Source organism: Monocercomonoides exilis (genome assembly GCF_001643675.1).
Source record: "Monocercomonoides exilis strain PA203 chromosome Unknown scaffold29-1213020, whole genome shotgun sequence".
Lineage (NCBI taxonomy): Eukaryota > Preaxostyla > Oxymonadida > Polymastigidae > Monocercomonoides > Monocercomonoides exilis.
Genome location: NW_027150574.1, coordinates 490,246 through 502,332, shown reverse-complemented (window position 1 = coordinate 502,332; position 12,087 = coordinate 490,246). Strand labels below are relative to the sequence as shown.

The 12,087-nt window shown below is 33.1% G+C and overlaps 2 protein-coding genes across 2 annotated transcripts; both read right to left on the bottom strand.

Annotated features, from left to right (window-relative positions):
* Positions 1–14: 14 nt before the first annotated feature.
* Positions 15–3,910, bottom strand: MONOS_9530 (pyruvate-ferrodoxin oxidoreductase (PFO)). The gene is made up of 2 exons (XM_067880040.1): positions 3,788–3,910; positions 15–3,710 (listed from the first exon to the last, which is right to left on the bottom strand). The coding sequence occupies exons 1-2, from the start codon at positions 3,891–3,893 to the stop codon at positions 151–153; spliced, it is 3,666 nt and encodes a 1,221-aa protein (XP_067725362.1). The 5' UTR covers positions 3,894–3,910; the 3' UTR covers positions 15–150.
* A 2,795-nt stretch (positions 3,911–6,705) lies between these two features.
* On the bottom strand, positions 6,706–9,064 carry MONOS_8029 (uncharacterized protein). The gene is made up of 4 exons (XM_067878403.1): positions 8,989–9,064; positions 8,817–8,844; positions 8,255–8,751; positions 6,706–8,182 (listed from the first exon to the last, which is right to left on the bottom strand). The coding sequence occupies exons 1-4, from the start codon at positions 9,007–9,009 to the stop codon at positions 7,103–7,105; spliced, it is 1,626 nt and encodes a 541-aa protein (XP_067725361.1). The 5' UTR covers positions 9,010–9,064; the 3' UTR covers positions 6,706–7,102.
* Between the last annotated feature and the right edge of the window lie 3,023 nt (positions 9,065–12,087).

Below are 12,087 nucleotides of genomic sequence, written 5' to 3'. Positions count from 1 at the left end.
TTCAAAAAAAAGTGTTGTATTTTTTTAAGCATGTTTAATTATTGTCACATTCAAATAACAAAAAAAAAAACAAAGCACACACTTTTCACAGCTCTAAAATTAAATAAAAGCATCAAAACAAAAAGTGCAAAAAGCACATCGTTAAAAACATTATTTTGCTGGTTGAGCAGCCAGAGCTTGAAGCTTAGCAAATGTTGCATCGATATCAGCTTGAAGACCGCTCTGGAGCGCTTCACCTCTCTCCTTCGATTGTTGGAGAAGAGAAGCGAAACGAGTCTCCTGTTTCAACAGTTCAGTAACGGGTTTCTTTGGAGGTGCAGAGTCAAGTGAAAACGGATTCTTTCCTTCTTTCGCCAACAATGGGTTGTAACGATACAAAGGCCAATATCCGCATTCAACAGCCAGTTTCTGCTCCTTCATTGAGTTTCCTTGTCCGTTCTTAAGTCCCCAGTTGATGCATGGGCAAAGAGCAATCACAATTGATGTTCCAGGGAATTGTTCAGCTTCGTGAATTGCTTTCAGCATCTGTTGAGGGTTTGCTCCTTGTGCAACTTGAGCAACATAGCAGCAACCAAGGTTGATAGCATACAAGCCAAGATTCTTCTTTGAGGTATCTTTTCCTGCAGCAGCGAAACGAGCAACAGCTGAACGTGGTGTTGACTTTGATTTCTGCCCTCCTGTGTTGGAATACACTTCAGTATCCATCACAAGAATGTTCAGATCAGCTCCCATGTGGAGTACTTGGTCAAGACCTCCAAAGTCAATATCATAAGCCCATCCATCTCCTCCAAATGTCCAGTAAGACTTCTTTTGGAAGTAGTCGCGACGAGTCCAGATTTCAGTGAGGATGTCGCACTTCGCTCTTTCTTCTGCTGGAATGCGTGCAAGAAGGCTGTGAATTTCTTGCCCGAATTTCTTTGATTTAACGGGGCTGTCATACGAGTTGATCCATCCGTCCATTGCCTTCTTCATTTCTGCATCGCTCACGCCAGTTGACTCTGGAATGTGGCAGGCTTGTGCTTTCTTCACAAATTCCAACAATTGCTCACGCATCATTTGTCCAGCTGTGGCAATACCATAGCCCAATTCAGCTGCATCTTCAAAGAGAGATCCAGTGTAAACTGGGCCAAGTCCTTCTTTTGAATGTGAGTAGGCGCATGATGGAGAATAACCTCCCCACACCATTGAGCATCCGCAGGCATTGGAAATCATCATTCTCTCTCCGTACAATTGTGTGATCACTCTCACAACAGGTGATTCAGCGCATCCTGCACAAGCTGCTGAGAATTCAAAGAGTGGGCGTTTGAATTGAACGGCTTTGACTGTTGGTGCAGGAACAATTGAAAGCTTGTCGGTTTTCGCTTTCTCTTCAACAGTTTCGTCATCATATAACAAGTTCGATCTTTCTGGAAGATCAACAAGATATTCAAAGTCTTTCTGCATTTGATCGGTTTCTTCGGTGTGATTTGGTTTCATGGCAAGGCACTGAGCAGGGCATACAGATGCGCACACTCCACATCCAAGGCAATCAGCTGTGCTGATCGAGATGGCAAAACGAAGATTCTCTTCGGTTCCAGGAAGTGTTTGTGGAGCTGGATTTGAAGGCTTCAATGTTTTCATTGATGGTGAAACAGATGCTTCTTTCTCTGTTATGAGGAATGGACGAATGCACGAATGAGGGCATGAATATGAGCAAATGTTGCACTGAACACATTTGGTTTCATCCCAAATAGGAACAGTTGCAGAGACATTTCTCTTTTCGAATTGTGCTGTTCCAGTTGGAAGAGATCCTCCCAGAAGTGGCATCACATCGCTCACTTTAAGTTCAGCTCCTCTCAAAGCAAGAATAGGTCCTGCAATCTTCTTGAAGAATTCTGTACGTTTTGCTGGGAACACTGGAATCTCCTCGAATTCAGATTTGCTCCATTCATCAACTGGATAATCAATCTTCACAAGATTTGCAATTGTGCTATCAACACATTTCCAGTTCTTTTCAACAATTTCCATTCCTTTCTTCTCATAAGTCTTCTTGATTGCACCCTTCTGATACTCAATGGCTTTCTCCATTGGCGTAACCACTTGCGACAAATAGAAGAACACTGTCTGCATAACAATGTTGATTCTTCCAGCAAGTCCAGCCTCTCTTGCGATCTTTTCAGCATCAATTGTATACATCTGCAACTTCTTCTTTACGATCAGTTGCTTTGCTTGCCCTGGAAGAGCTTCTCCAACTTCGGCTGTGCTTTTCCATGGTCCATTTAAAACAAACACTCCACCTTCTTTTGCATGTTGAAGCATGTCGTACTTACGAATGTATGAAGGATGATGACAAGCCAAATAATCTGCATCTAAAATCTCATATTGAGAAGAGATCGGATCTGGACCAAAACGAATATGAGAAATTGTAACACCTCCACTCTTCTTAGCATCGTAAACGAAGTATGCCTGAGAGTAAAGTGGTGTGTGATCACCAATAATTTTAATTGCATCCTTAATTGCTCCAACAGTACCATCAGCACCAAATCCATAGAATAAGGCTTGCTTCACTCCTGGCAAAGTTACAACAACTTTCTCTTTTGGCATTGGAATTGAAAGATGTGTAACATCATCTTCAAATCCAACGGTGTATTTGTATTTTGGTGAAGCACTCTCCATGTTGTTATAAACAGCCCAAGCAATTGAAGGTGTGATGTCTCTTCCACCAAGGCCATAGCGACCTCCAGATACTTTCAACTGTCCCAATTTTCCTGATTCTTGAAGAGCAGCCAAGCATTCGAGATACAATGGCTCTCCAGCAGCTCCGGGTTCCTTTGTTCTGTCCAGAATTGTAATATGTTTGCATGTCTTTGGAATGCATTCCACGAAATGTTCAACAGAGAACGGATGGAACAAATGAACTGCAATTAAACCATACTTCTTCTTTTCTTTAATTTCTGGTTGATTGACGTATTCCTCAAATGTTTTGCAAGAGGTACCCATTGCAACAATAACATATTCAGCATCTGGGGCTCCATAATAATCAAACAAATGATATTGTCTTCCAGTCAATTTAGCATATTTGTCCATCATTTCCTGCATGATTTTGATAAGGTTTGTGTAGAGCCCATTGGTTCCTTCCAAAAGAGGGAAATATTCATCAGTATTATCAACAAGTCCTCTCATTGTTGGATCGGAGTTCTTCATTGTTTTTGTCTCTCTCCACTTACGAATGGAATCTCTGTCCATCATTTCGCTTAAGATTTCATTTCCTGGAAGAAGAATCTTTTGCAGCTCATGTGAAACACGGAATCCATCAAAGAAATGAAGAATTGGAATTTGTGCACGGACGGTTGCTGCATGGGCAATTGCTGCCATATCTGCTGCTTGCTGAACTGAATGAGAGCAGAGAATGCTCCATCCCGTTTGACGTGTTGCCATAACATCTCCATGATCGCAATAAATAACCATTGCTTGTCCTCCAACGGAACGAGATGCAACATGGAAAACTGCTGGCTGAAGTTCTCCTGCAATTTTGTACATTTCGGGAATCATCAAAAGAAGACCCTGTGAGCATGTGAATGTTGAGCAAAGAGCGCCGGAAAGAATTGCTCCGTGAAGTGCACCAGAAACACCTCCTTCTGATTGCATTTGAGTAATTCTAACAACATCACCAAAAATATTCTTTTTTCCTGCTGCGCTCAAATCATCTGCTTTTTCTCCCATTGTGGATGCTATTTAATTCGATAAAGAAATGAAGTTTAAAAAGGAAAATAATAATAAAATACTTAAAAATAATAGTTTTCCATACCAGGAGTAATTGGATAAATAAAGCACATGTCGCTCATGCTATAGCCAATAGTTGCAACTGCTGCATTTCCATCAGTCACGACAAAACTTTGATTTTCAGAAGACATCTTTTTCTGTGTTACCAACAAAATAAGTTGATCAAACCTTTTATTTAATTATTTATTATTCGAGAGAAAAAATCTGACAGTTATATTCATTTTATCGAACTCGTATAAAGCAAGAAATTTTGAGATAATTAGAAATTTGAACTGTTAATGGGTTCTTTCCAATTCATCAGAATTTGCTTTTCTATATTATTAAAGTGATTATCATTGTTTAAAATATATTTGTTCAGAATGAAAAAGCACAGATATCATTTTTTGTTGAAACAGATTAAGCATGTGTTACAAACAAATAATTTTATGTCACGTCCGTCAGCAACAGAAAATCCACGTCAATATTGGTTTTTTAAGAAAATTTTCATTTTCACTGATTTTTTGGGATTGCGTTATATAAATCAATTATAATAAATTTATTCGCATTATTTCAATATTCAAACTTCACTTTGTTTCATAAATAAAATAAAAAATTCTTCCCTGACAGATACTGACTCCATTGACAGTCACTGGCTTCACTGAAGGTTCGATGATCTAAAAATTCCAATTTTAACTTTTTGTCGATATCCTTTTTTTAAAAACGTATTTTTTAATCTACGCTAATTAGAATAAATGAATAATAACATTTGAATAAAAAAATATTATAATCATAATTGAGATTTTGACATGAAAATTTTATCTCGATCCGTCAGGAAATTATTTTTCCTGTCAATAATCATATAGGAACACATGTTTAAAAATAGAATTTCTCAGAAAAAATCTTTTTTGACAAAAAATTTCATCTTCTTTTCTTTGTCAGTTTGTCGAAAAAGAACTGTTTTCGAATAAAAACAAAAAAAATTTTTTTCGAATGTCATTAAGAGCATCACAATCTTTTGCAACTTGTGTATAAGTCTTCTTTGGAGTTTTTGCTTAACCGATTTAACAACAAAAACAGGATGTGAGCAGTTGTTGCGAATGAGCAACATTTTGCAAGAGAGGCAATTAAGGAATTTGAATAGCTGGAAAAACTGGTGGATTGGAGGAGAAAGGAAGAGGAGGAAAAAGGAAAAAATTGGATAGAAACAACAATAATAAGGAAATGGCTGCTAATTTTGAAATGTTATTTTTTCAAATATCAATTGTGAAATGAAGAATTTGTTGTTCTTATCAATAACATAATGTGTATTTTTCGAATGTCAAGGGATAACTTCGAAGAAACAAACAATCAATGCATTCCCAAATTGGAAACTGAAGCAGGAAACAAAGCAATAAAAGTTAATTTCTTTTTGGAAGGTTGAGCTGTTGATGTTGTTTCTAAGAGAGATTCAGCAACCAACAATATGTGTCAAAATGGAACAAGACAGCTTGAGATTTTATATTTCTATTTCAGGTCGACTGAAAGAAAAGATTGTTTGCAAAACGGAAGAAGAGAAAAGAATAGAGTTGAAAAGGAAAATATTTGAAAGCACGGAAGAAGATGGATTGGACGACGTACTCACAAGTTTTCATTAAAATTTTTCTGATTATGAAAGGCAATATGGGTATTATTGTGATTATTTTTCATTCAAAAATTTCGGAGCAAAATATTTCAAGAAAAAAAAAAAAAAAAAAAAAAAAAAAAAAAAAAAAAAAAAAAAAAATTGAAAAGTGAAAAGGCTAATTGGATTCATTTTAATCTTTGATTCGGAAAAACGATTTGATTTAAAAAAACAATTGTCATGCTTTTTCTCCTTTGAATAAAATTTTTCTTTCAAAAGACAAACATTCTTTGAAAAATCAACACTCCGAAAAAAGATATGATTTCAAAAATAATCACCCATATGGTATTATGTATTTCACTACAGACATTTTCATTGAAAAATATGCACGTTCCATTGACTTTTTGAGTTCAAAAACCGAAATAAAAATGTGTCAATTTTTTGATATTCGTGAAATGTTGGATATTTTTATATTATTTCATCAATGATTACAATTTGCAAATATGAAAAACAAATTTATTTTAAAATCTGAGAGAGTGAAATAAAGTTATGAGCGAAGAAAATTCTCGATACCTTGTGCAAAAAAAGCTTGAAAGTCCGTTTTTTCCCCCATATTATAAACACCAAAGAGTGTTGATGAAAGTTAACTTGAAAACATTTAGCCCTTTGATAAAATGGGGGAAAATACAGACTTTCAAGCTTTTTTTGAACAAAGCATGAAAAATTGCTTCACTCATAACTTTATTTCTTTTTCACCGAATTCAAAATAAATATTATTTTCATGTCTGTATACAAACGTAATTGTTATGGGACAAAATATTAGACTTCAGGCATTTTCATCGAAAAATTTTGCATCTTTGATGAACTTTTTGTGATCAAAAAATATGAAACAAATGGATTTATTGTGTGTAATATAAGTGAGATCGCATTTCATAATGCTGTTAAATCAATTATGTTTGCATACGGATATGAAAATCATATTTATTTTATAATCTGGTTTAGATTGAAAATGGTGTGAGAGAAACAATTTTTTCATGCTTTATGCATAAAAAGCTTTAAAGTCCATATTTTCCCGCATATAATATCATTATGCAATCTGACCTCAAACGTATTTCAAAAAATGAACCAATTTTGTTGGAAATTATTGTTCACAAAAAGTGATTCTTAGTTGCATTATTTTTCAATGAAAATGCGTAAAGTCAAATATTTTGTTTCGGATAAATTGTCAAAAATATAGGAACACTTAAAGGTACCTTATAAATCAATTTCCTGAATAGAATTTTTTCTGTAAATGCATCTTCAATGAAATAACCTTGAATTTTTATTCGATTCACAACATATCAAATAAACATTTCTTTTCTTCATACATAACCCAGCGCTGTTTCATATCAATTCCTTTTGACAAAATGATATATTTCTTATAGATGCATCAAAAATGAAAAGTGGCAGAGATATAAAATGAGCTATTCCGGATTGAGATACAGAAGAAGGAGAAATAAACAACAGAATTGTCTCCATTGAAAGTCGAACGTCTACCAAAAATTTTTAAAGTCAAAGAAGATGATGAACTAATAAAAGGCAATAACACTGCGTTAATCACTCTTTTTTGAAATCAATTATTGTTTTGAGAAAATGCAAAAGTCAAATGGAATCATACTTTGAACAATAAAATGTCTTTTTCTCTCTCATTTTCTTTAAAAAATATTTAAAAGGAATAACAGCTGCACTCATATTCAAATGAAGCGAATTGTCAAAACATTTTTAACAGTGCACAAAATATTCTTCATTTCTTCGAATCATAAAATATGAATAATACATTTCTTTAATAACATAATAACTCAATCCGATAATCCAATCTTCATATCCTTCTTCCTCCATCTTTTCAAGCACTTTCCTTTTCAACTCTTTTCTTTCTTCTTCTTCCATTTCTTCTTCCTTTTCTTCTTCTTCCTTTTCTTCTTCTTCCATTTCTTCTTCCTTTTCTTCTTCTTCCATTTCTTCTTCCTTTTCTTCTTCTTCCTTTTCTTCTTCTTCCTTTTCTTCTTCTTCCTTTTCTTCTTCTTCCATTTCTTCTTCCTTTTCTTCTTCTTCCTTTTCTTCTTCTTCCATTTCTTCTTCCTTTTCTTCTTCTTCCTTTTCTTCTTCTTCCTCTTCTTCCTCTTCTTCCTTTTCTTCTTCTTCCTTTTCTTCTTCTTCCTTTTCTTCTTCTTCCGTTTCTTCTTCTTCCGTTTCTTCTTCTTCCGTTTCTTCTTCTTCCTCTTCTTTGAGACGCCTTGATATCGAAAGAAAAAATGCTAAATATTCCCTTGTTATTTTATCATTCAACGTTGTTCGATGATTCTCCTCCAGAACAGCATCAACGGCTCCTCCTTTCAACAGATCATCAACTTTCACAGCTATGTTTTCTGCTGCTGCTTTAATAGTATTTATGCATTTTCTGTTAATTTCTCCATTATTCTCCTTCGCTGCCCTCAACACCCTTGAAACTGTTTCGATCAGTTTAACAGATTCTTCATTCCAAATTTTGCATGAGAAAAAATAAGATCTCGTTGTTTCAAGCCATCTTATCAAAATCAGAAGTTCTTTTGCTTCTTTTCCTCGTTCCTCTTCTTTTCCTATTTTCCAATCGATATTTTTTGTCAGTATTTCCATTTCCTTTATTGCATCTTTGATAAAATGCAACTCATTTGTAATTGCACCTTCCAAAGACCGGTTGTTGAATAATCGGTAAATCAAAAACTCCCAAACAGACTGATAAGCAAGTCGTGTCAGATTGTTGTGTTCTTGATGATATAGGATAATATCTTTGATTTCATTCAAATACAACTCTTGTTCCATTTCCTTATAAGAATCAAAAATACATCAACAAAAGAATTCAACAATTCAACAAATCAGGCAATTAATTATTCAAACATCCCATTGTTCATAGCTGCTCAAAGCCAGCAAAGCCATTTCCACTTCTTTTTGAGTTTCTTTGTTTTCTTTTTTGTTCGATGCAACTTTCACAAGATAGGGCACACAAATTGGAGTTAATTCTTCTGAACTATGACCATCGAATAGCATCAAATAGCATTCGCACAGATCAACCAATAGCTTTTGGTTTATCCCTTCTTTCTTCTCACTTTCATCAATAATCATCTCATTAAATCTTGAATTCAACCAGGAATATAAAAAGTTCCTGCTCTGGATACCGTTCATTCTTTTGCAATATCCAATATGCTTTAGCAAATAAAAAGCATTTTTCATTGTTATTTTCTTTTCTTCAATCATTTTGTGAATTTTATCATACAGTTCTGTTGTGAAAACAGATGCGAATTCATTTTTATCCATTTCATTAATCACTTCATTCATTTCAATGAATTTTTGTTTTTGCTCAATTTCATCGCAGCCTTCCAGCTCAGAAAACAATTCTTCAAAAAAAAAGAAAGAAAGAAATACAATAAGCAAGAATTCACATGCAACAATTATTTCAAACTTGTTAACTTTTTAGTTTTGTCTGTCTCCTATATGCAGATTTTTTTATTTTAAATTTCATTCAGAAAACAACACCAATTTGTAATTCACAATGAAAGTCCATATGATTGGACAGTACAATCAGATGAAAAATAAAAACTCATAAAAGATGAAAGAAATATATGCATTCAAACTGTTTCATCTTCCGCGAACATTTTCGATTTGTAATTTCAAAGAAAAAAAAAAAACGCTTTGCTTTTTCTGTTTGTTATTATGGATGTTTTGATCAAAGTTTTTTTTTAAAAGGAATAAAGTTTAACAAAATGAGAGTTCAATTAATGAACATTTCCCAAATAATTAGAAGAATTATTTCCAATGATTGCAGCTGGAAATGGTGGAAATGGAATAATTCTGAAATTCCATCTAATGAATTGTTGAGATTCGTTGTCCCAAGGAATAATAACGATTTTCGTTTATTGAAAATTGATGAACGAATGTATTAAATATTGTTCTATTGATTGTGAAGATATTTTCGTCTGTATCCTTTCCAAAGAACAGGAATATGAGTTATTGTTGAAATGGCCAATCTCCGCTTTGGAGTGCAATATTAAAGAATGGCACTGATTGTTGTGTAACAACAAGGAAATAAAGGAATATGTGCAAATGTCATGCTTTTTATGATATTTTTTGGAGCAAGAGATGAAAATAAACAGATTATTCTTTAAAGAATGAAGACAAAAGAGGACTGAAAGCAGTGGGAAATGGAGAACAGCTATAATTATATCGCAATATTGGAATGTAATGCAGGAGAACTGATTGTTGCGTTTTTGGGCAACGAGAGTAACCGACAATATGGAAAGGATGATATTTTTCTGAAATAAAGAAGAAGAAGAAGGCGAGGAATCAATGAAAAGCAATGTGACTGGAGATCAGCAGCATCAATGAGAGTTAAGCAGCAGCAGCAGCTGTTGGAAATATGCGAGTGTGTTTTGTAGGATTTTTGTTGATGATTGAAGAAGTTAACGTATTTTGGTTCTTCACAGAACATGGAAGATATCTATGAGTTCTGCTTCTGTCATTTATTTATCAAGGCTCATTAATAAAATTGCATGATACAAAAAAAGACAAAGATATTTTCTTCTTCTTCTTTATGAGGGGTGTATTGAAGAGGAAGGAGGAATGTTTTTGCCATTTTGCTCAGATCTACTTTGACTTCATGGTGCTCTCAGGATGCTTTATTGTCGCATTCTTCATTTTCTTTTTGTATTGTTATTTCAGCTTTCTCACAGAAGCGCTGTTATGGTTGGAGTTAGTTATTTCCCAAATGTTGAAATCTGAAGTTAAGCGAGCAATTGAAAGTTTGCGTTTCAAAATTTATTTGTTTGTTTATTTATTAATAAAATGCATTTTTATATCTTTTATCTCCTGCTTTTTTTGCTACGCTCGGAGATAAGGGAGACATTTTTTATTTGAAAATTTCACATATCGAAAAATTTGGGTTATAAAAGAAATATAACCCAATTGCAATATCTTTTGATTCACTATTTTGGGCAAAATTTTTTCATTAATGAAAAAAACATAGATTTGTTCCAAACTTTTTCTCCAACCTTATCATAATAAGTTTTTCATTCCCATGTCAAAAAAATACAGAAAAATACTAAAATTGAGAAAAATATTTGTTTGAGTAGAATGGAACAAAATTCATAAAGCAAAATATTTCGTCCCATTTTCAATTAAAAAGTCAAAATATTTTTGGTGATAAACAATTTAAATTTGAATGTTTTTTAAAATGAAGAATCAAATTTCTCTTTCACAATAAACTGATCTTTTAATGTTTTCAAAAAATCGAAGTGATGTATTCAAACGCATTAAGAAGAAGAAGAAGAAAAAAAAAAAATAAATACATTAAAGAAGACGAAGATATGTCAATGGAAAAAAATGCAATGAAAGAAAAAATTAAAATACTCGAATAAACTTTTTTATTGTTAGTAGGCATGTCGAGCATATTAAAATAAAGTCAGTTTGCCACAAAGACTAATATGCAAATGAAAAATATTTTGATTAGCAGCTTTGAAAGTGCATGGTATTTCAACGCCCAAAGAAGACTGACGCAAAACAAAGAGCAAATTCATTGTCCGTTATTGTGCGCCAAGCACTGCTTTGGTTTAAAAACATCAAAATACAAACAACTTGAAAGAAGTCAGCATGCTTCAAGACTCGAACTGAAATAATTAGAAAACGGTACTGCAAACATCACAATATAACAAAAAGATTGATTTAAAGGAGAAAAAAACTATCAGAAAGATTTGTATGAAATAAAACATTTAAAGCTCAATGATAAAAAAAGAAAAAAGAGAAAAGAAGCTTAACATGATTGATCATTTAATCGTAAACAAACAAATAATGAGAAATATGGAAGCTTTGAAATTAAATCATTATCACAGGTAAATTGTTAGTTCTTCACAACCAAATGCAAAGTTCCTCAAAACAACATAAAACAAACAAAATGCTTCCAAATGAATAAATATTATATTTCTTTCTTTCTTTCTTTCTTTCTCGCCTTTTCCTCCCCAAACTTGCAAATCTTGTTTAAATATGCAAGAACAATCTTTTTGCTTTGCTTCTTTTGCAAATAACAATCAGCACAAGCATTTCAAACAAGTCTTGCTGCTTTCTGTCTTTCTTCAGTCAAAATAAACTTCTTTAAATGAGGAAATAGTGGAAGATGAAGAAGCATTAAAGTTCTTTATATTTTTCGTCTTCTTTTCTTTTCGACAACATATTCGGCAATTCGTGATTCTTCTTCTTTGCCTTTTTCTTTTGGTAATTCATTATCTTCAATTGAAGACAAAGAAGAAGAATCATGAATTGTTGAATATGTTGTTGAAGAAAAAAAAAGAAGAAGAAAAGGAAGAAGAAGAAGGTGATGACGAATGATTTCTTTCTTTCTCTTTTCGTTTCTCTCCTTTTTCTCTTCCACTTTCTTTAGCTTCTTCAATTTTCCACAAACAAAACAAACAAAACACATATGAAAAAATCAAAAAAAAAATAAATGCTGAAAAGAGCAATCAGAAGAAGAAAGAAAAACAAATAAACAAAACAAGCGAATCAAAAATCAAATCAAATCAAATCAAATCTGAAAATGATGAAAGAAAACAAGAAGTTCAGAAGAAGTTTTTGTTGCTCGCAAAAAATTGAAAATAACAATTACAAATAATGTTGAGAAAAACTACGATTTATTTTTTCAAGAAGAAGAAGAAGAAGAAGAAGAAGAGTGAAGTCTTCCATTCTTT

Bases quoted from the DNA above. Each gene is read 5' to 3' on its own strand.
- MONOS_9530 (XM_067880040.1), bottom strand. From the start codon at position 3,893: ATGTCTTCTGAAAATCAAAGTTTTGTCGTGACTGATGGAAATGCAGCA. The intron at 3,711-3,787 runs GTATGGAAAACT...CGAATTAAATAG, and splicing joins TATTTATCCAATTACTCCTG to CATCCACAATGGGAGAAAAA.
- MONOS_8029 (XM_067878403.1), bottom strand. From the start codon at position 9,009: ATGTTCGCGGAAGATGAAACA. The intron at 8,752-8,816 runs GTTTGAAATAAT...TTTTTTTTGAAG, and splicing joins CAAAACTAAAAAGTTAACAA to AATTGTTTTCTGAGCTGGAA. The intron at 8,183-8,254 runs GTTTGAATAATT...GATTCTTATAAG, and splicing joins GCAGCTATGAACAATGGGAT to GAAATGGAACAAGAGTTGTA.